Source organism: Penaeus vannamei, chromosome 9 (genome assembly GCF_042767895.1).
Source record: "Penaeus vannamei isolate JL-2024 chromosome 9, ASM4276789v1, whole genome shotgun sequence".
Taxonomy (NCBI): Eukaryota; Metazoa; Arthropoda; class Malacostraca; order Decapoda; family Penaeidae; genus Penaeus; species Penaeus vannamei.
Genome location: NC_091557.1, coordinates 46,057,897 through 46,064,359, shown reverse-complemented (window position 1 = coordinate 46,064,359; position 6,463 = coordinate 46,057,897). Strand labels below are relative to the sequence as shown.

At 37.2% G+C, this 6,463-nt stretch overlaps 1 protein-coding gene across 1 annotated transcript in view; it reads right to left on the bottom strand.

Annotated features, from left to right (window-relative positions):
• Nucleotides 1-3,652: 3,652 nt before the first annotated feature.
• Nucleotides 3,653-6,463, bottom strand: part of LOC138862608 (uncharacterized) — a 4,910-nt gene continuing 2,099 nt past the window's right edge. The window contains exons 3-4 of the mRNA XM_070125061.1: nt 4,976-5,112; nt 3,653-4,423 (exon numbers count right to left, since the gene is read on the bottom strand). Coding sequence (XP_069981162.1) covers nt 4,219-4,423; nt 4,976-5,112 — 342 coding nt within the window. The 3' untranslated portion in view covers nt 3,653-4,218. The remainder of the gene's footprint in view (nt 4,424-4,975; nt 5,113-6,463) is intronic.

The following is a 6,463-nucleotide window of genomic DNA, read 5'->3' as shown; positions in this document are numbered from 1 at the left end:
TTTGTGTGTGTGCGTGTGTGTCTTTGTGTTTGTGTGTGTGCGTGTGTGTCTATGTGCGTGTGTGTCTTTGTGTTTGTGTGTGTGCGTGTGTGTCTATGTGCGTGTGTGTCTTTGTGTTTGTGTGTGTGCGTTGTTGTCTATGTGCGTGTGTGTCTTTGTGTTTGTGTGTGTGCGTGTGTGTCTATGTGCGTGTGTGTCTTTGTGTTTGTGTGTGTGCGTATGTGTCTTTGTGTTTGTGTGTGTGCGTGTGTGTCTATGTGCGTGTGTGTCTTTGTGTTTGTGTGTGTGCGTGTGTGTCTATGTGCGTGTGTGTCTTTGTGCGTATGTGTCTTTGTGTTTGTGTGTGTGCGTGTGTGTCTATGTGCGTGTGCGTCTTTGTGTTTGTGTGTGTGCGTGTGTGTCTATGTGCGTGTGTGTCTTTGTGTTTGTGTGTGTGCGTGTGTGTCTATGTCCGTGTGTGTCTTTGTCTTTGTGTGTGTGCGTGTGTGTCTATGTGCGTGTGTGTCTTTGTGTTTGTGTGTGTGCGTGTGTGTCTATGTGCGTGTGTGTCTTTGTGTTTGTGTGTGTGCGTGTGTGTCTTTGTGTTCGTGTGTGTCTATGTGCGTGTGTGTCTTTGTGTCTTTGTGTCTTTGTGTGTGTGCGTGTGTGTCTTTGTGTTTGTGCGTGTGTGTCTATGTGTATGTGTGTGTCCCTTCTGTCTTCTTCAGGCCTTCACAAACCCCTCCCGAATCGCGCCGACCGGAAGCACGCCGTCACCCAACGCCTCGTCGGAAGAAACGAACAAAGGAAGCGAGGAGCAAAAAACGAACAAAGGGAATCAAACACAAGCTAAAACGTACGCGCAAAGCCATTATCTTAATGTCACTGAAGGTTAACCGTTCTGCGCGCGCCAATTGTTCCCGAGGAGAGCAAGGACATGTCCTCCTCCTCGCCGCTGCGTTAACTGCAATTTGCAAAATACCCGAGCAACACCTATCTTAACACTCGTTGATGTAGTTGAACGCAAAGTCACCGCAGGAGAAGAATATGGAGGACGTCGCTACCTAATCTAGTTTAAATATCATAATTCTTTCAAGAATGTGGAATACGTCGCTACCTAATTTCGTTTAGTTTAAATATCACACTTCTTTCAAGAATATGGAGAACGCAGCTACCTAATCTAGTTTAAATATAATTCTTTCAAGAATATGGAGGACGTCGCTACCTAATCTAGTTTAAATATAATTCTTTCAAGAATATGGAGGACGTCGCTACCTAATCTAGTTTAGTAAAAAATAATCATAATTCTTTCAAGAATATGGAGAACGCAGCTACCTAATTTCGGTTAGTTTAAATATCACAATTCTTTCAAGAATATGGGAGACGTCACTACCTAATCTAGTTTAAATATAATTCTTTTAAAAATGTGGAATACGTCGCTACCTAATCTACTTTAGTTTGAATATCATAATTCTTTCAAGAATATGAAGGACGTAGCTACCTAATCTACTTTAAATATCACAATTCTTTCAAGAATATGGACAATGCAGCTACCTAATCTACATTAATTTAAATGCCATAATTCCTCCAAGTACAATGGTCAGAACGCCAAGATCTGTTGAAGGTGAGAAAGATCATTAATATAAAGAAAAGAACCAAGAAAAAAAGCTGAAAAAACATACCCGGAAGTCCTCCATTACCAACCAGAAATAACTGTCACAACACCATTATTCCAATCGCCATAACTGTTCAGAACAAAATGGTCTGATATGTCATTAACACATTGTTACGTTTGTTCTTCCTCTCTCGCTCTTCTCTCTCTCCCTTTTTGTCCTTGTTCGCTGTAAAAGAAACGGTATTGTTCGGAGATAACATTATTTTACTTCCCCACAGAACAATTAGAACAATCCTTTGTTGTAAAGACAAGCGCAAAAGGCGGGAAAAAAAGACGGAGAAAAAACGTAAAAGTAAATAATCTACATAATTTCCTAAGACAATAACCAAGACGTAATTGCAAAACGGTATTTGATCGTTATAAATGCAAATATGTCATTGTCTATGAACGCCTTCTTCCTTCGCTTTTTCGTTATAGATAATGGACAGAAAGAAAGTTTGTGCGTAATATTACCCAACCGTTTCCGACATAATGATAATAATAATAATAATAACAACAACAACAACAATAATAATGATGATGATAATAATTATGATAATAACAATAATAATAATAATAATAATAACAACAACAACAACAACAACAACAAAAAGAATAATAATGATAATAATAATAATAATAATAATGATAATAACAACAACAATGATAATAATAATGATAATAATAATAACAACAACAACAACAACAACAACAATAATGATAATAATTAATAAATAATAATGTTGATGATGACGATGATAATAGTAGCAAATAAAGAAAAGATATTGAGATTCTAACCACCTCCATTACATTTCAGCTAAATTATATTTCTATGTCATATTTCAGTCGATTTACATTACATTTCGTATCTCAGTGTAATACGAAGGTGACCTGGTTATCTGTGAATAGGTCAATCTTTTGCGAGACTTCCTATACCATTATAGATATTAGTTATAAAACTACAGAATAACTCCATCCTTATTTTAATGTGAAAATTATCTTTGGTGTTATCATCATCGTTGTCATTTATTATTCATTGTTATTTTGTTATTCTTGCTGTTATTGTTGTTGTCATGATGATAATGTTTTATGTCATTATTATTTCTATTGGCATCACATAAGTTACAATATTATTTCCATAGTCATTAATTACCTATATAATTATTGTTGTTATTGTTATTATTCATGTCCTCCGTTATACATCAATATACTTATTACTAATGCCATTCAATTAGAATTGTTGTTAGTTATTATCATTATCATTATTGTTATTAATATTATTATCACTGCGAGTATTACCATATTGTCATAATTGTTTTCATTGTTGTTATCATTTTGCTTTGTTATTATCATTATCATAATCATTTTATTATTTCTATCATTAACATCATTTTTGTTATTATATTTTTGCTGTTATTATAACTGCCATTATATTTTTGTTGATATTATCATTGTTATAACTATTATCATTATCGTAACCATATCATTATTATCATTATTATGATTGTTGATATTATCATTACCATTATTATTATCATTATTACCATTATCATAATCATTGCTGTCATTGTCATTATCATTATAATATTACTATTATTGCCATCATTATTATCATTATCATACTACACTATAATTTTGTCATCATCATCTTCATTATCATCACCATTATCACCACTAATACTTCAGTTAATGCTTATTCGTATTAACACTGTTTCAGGTACGTATTATTTACATATTTTCGTAGTTTTGAAAGTCAATATTCATCAACAGTGGTTTACTTTTATTATAGTAATTATTGTAATACATCATTATAAACTTTACTTGACATTAACATCGTTATGTTGCATTACCTTCACTGCCTGCAATATTGCGCTAACTTAACCTTGCCAAAAATATATATACTTTGTGTAATGTTTATCCATTATCACATTTCATTTTATTTTTCGTGTATTTCATTCTGCCATTTTTTTCTTACATTTAGTATGAATTCTCATATTACTCACAATATAATAATAATAATATAATATAAGGATAATGATATACCAATGATAATGATATTACACAAGGAGAAAGCCTTCTAAAAAATAATGATAAAATAAACAAAAATTCAAAAGCTTATGTAGTCACTTCCTCCCCTGAGTTATAATAGTAAAATAAAAACAGTCAAAATCTTATGTAGTCTTTTACTACCCTGACTTATAATAGTAAAATAAAAACAGTCAAAAGCTTATGTAGTCTTTTCCTCCCCTGACTTATAATAGTAAAATAAAAACAGTCAAAATCTTATGTAGTCTTTTCCTCCCCTGACTTATAATAGTAAAATAAAAACAGTCAAAAGCTTATGTAGTCACTTCCTCCCCTCAGTTATAATAGTAAAATAAAAACAGTCAAAAGCTTATGTAGTCTTTTCCTCCCCTGAGTTATAATAGTAAAATAAAAACAGTCAAAAGCTTATGTAGTCTTTTCCTCCCCTGACTTATAATAGTAAAATAAAAACAGTCAAAAGCTTATGTAGTCCCTTCCCTAAGTTATAATAGTAAAATAAAAACAATCAAAAGCTTATGTAGTCTTTTCCTCCCCTAGGATTAAGGCTTCACGAGGTGTCCAATAACAAGTTTAAAAGGGTTCACTCCATCCTGGCTCTCTTCGGCAAAGCACTCGCTGTACTCGTCGAACCCTGCCTCGTCCTCGCCTGTGAAGTCGTAGTTGACCTTGAGGGAGAACTGGAGGATGACGACCAGGTAGGTGAGGACCACTCCAGCGAGGGAGACGAAGGTGGAGGAGGACAGGCTGGTGGTGGAAGGTTGGATTAGACGTCGTTGGTGGAGCAGTGGTTGGGATGGTGTGGAGGGTACGTGTGTTTTCGTTTGTTTGTGGAGGTGTGTCTCTGCTGATGTGTTGAGTTTCTTGGTTTATCTTTCTGTTTATGTTTATGTGTCTTCTCTCTTTCTATCTCTTTTTTTCTTTCTCTCTCTCTCTCTCTCTCTCTCTCTCTCTCTCTCTCTCTCTCTCTCTCTCTCTCTCTCTCTCTCTCTCTCTCTCTCTCTCTCTCTCTCTCTCTCTCTCTCTCTCTCTCTCTCTCTCTCTCCCCCCTTCACTCTCCCTCTCTCCCCTTCACTCTCCCTCTCTCCCCTTCTCTCTCCTTCTCTCCCCCTTCCTCACCTTCTCTCCTTCTTTCCCTCCCGCTCTCATTTTCTCTTTCTCTCTCGGCCTCTTCCTCGCATTCTCACTTTCTCACTCTCCCTCTCTCACAGAAAAGCAAAAACAAACCCACCCGCTCCATCCCCTCTCTCCCACTCTCCCACTGAGCAACAACCCCGAGCACAAGGAAAGCTCGCACACCTGTCCATTCCCCACACGTGAACGGCCGCTGGCTGTGCGACCATGTGGCAGGAGAAGGCGCTGAGACCCAGGTGCTCCAGAGATCCTGTGGGGACACGTACCGTCGCCTCCTGCACGGCTTCCACGACCTTTTCGTCCTGCAAGAAGAGGTGCCGGTTAGGTTCTCACTTTCTCGTCCTAGGAGGATGACTGTTCCGTAGGTTCTGACTTTCGTCTTGAAAGAGGAGGTGTCTTTTAGGTTCTAATTGGTTCTAACTTTCGTTTTACAAGGGTACGTGTTTTTTTAGGTTCTAATAGGTTGTAACTTTCGTTTTACAAGAGTACGTGCCTTTTAGGATCAAATAGGTTCTACATTTCGTCCTGCATGAGTAGATTTCATCTTTTTTAGATTCAAATAGGTTCTAAATTTCGTTTTACAAGAGTACGTGCCTTTTTTTTAAGTTCAAATAGGTTCTACATTCCGTCCTGTGATGAGTAGATTTCAATTAGCTTCTCGTTGTCCTTCAAGAGTACGAGCCCCTTTGGTCTTAATTTTCTCCCTAAAAGAGCAGGTGTCGCTTCGGTTCTACCTTTCGTCCCCTGAGAGTAGGTTCCCCTCAGGTTCTCACCGTCGCCCCACAAGAGTAGTAGGTTCCCCTTAGGTTCTAACTTCCGTTACACGCCTTGGGGGTGGGGGGGGAGGGGGAAGGGGGGCCTTTCCATCCCGGTATTATAGAGCTCGTTAAGCTAACAGGCATTTAGGGTGTGATTGCTATTCTCACCGCTGGCTGCCTCGTTCGTCACCATTACCACTGCGACACTAATGAGTATACATTAACACACAGTTAATTGCCGTTCTCCTACGTGACACTGATACGAACCAGATGTGAGTTAAACGAACTGATCCCCATCAATACAGTATATACTTTTACCCACTTCTTTTCACAGAATTTCCGGACTTACCCTACGACTCTACTGAATCACAAGGGAAAAAAATAAGAGAACTGAAGCATAGACTGGAAAATTAAATTGGAAGACAGTGCTACGTGTTCGAAGGGTGTGATCGCCTGTGCACGCTGCTTGTTCCAGTCACGTGTCGGTTATGGAATCGAGAGAGAAAGTTCAATATCTGATAATGAAACACATGAAAAATGACGGGGAGTGTTTCCATCGTGAATACTCGTGTGGAATACCATTGTCCTTTGTTCATTGTTACAGAAATTATGTAGAAATTGCATAAATACGTGAGGGATAAACCTGCAGAATTCAAGTGTGTGACGTAACAAGTGTTATATTTGATGATGATGTCAGTAATGATAACGTGGAACAAGTTAATGATAGATGCCAATATTACTAGTCATAGTAAAAATGATAATGATAACAATTGTAATAATGATAATAGTGATGCTAAGGATAATCGTAGTAGTGATAGAATAATGATAACAGTTCTAGTCATATTAATTAACCTCAATATTCTGCAATTGTCCCTTTCATCATTATATGAATTAT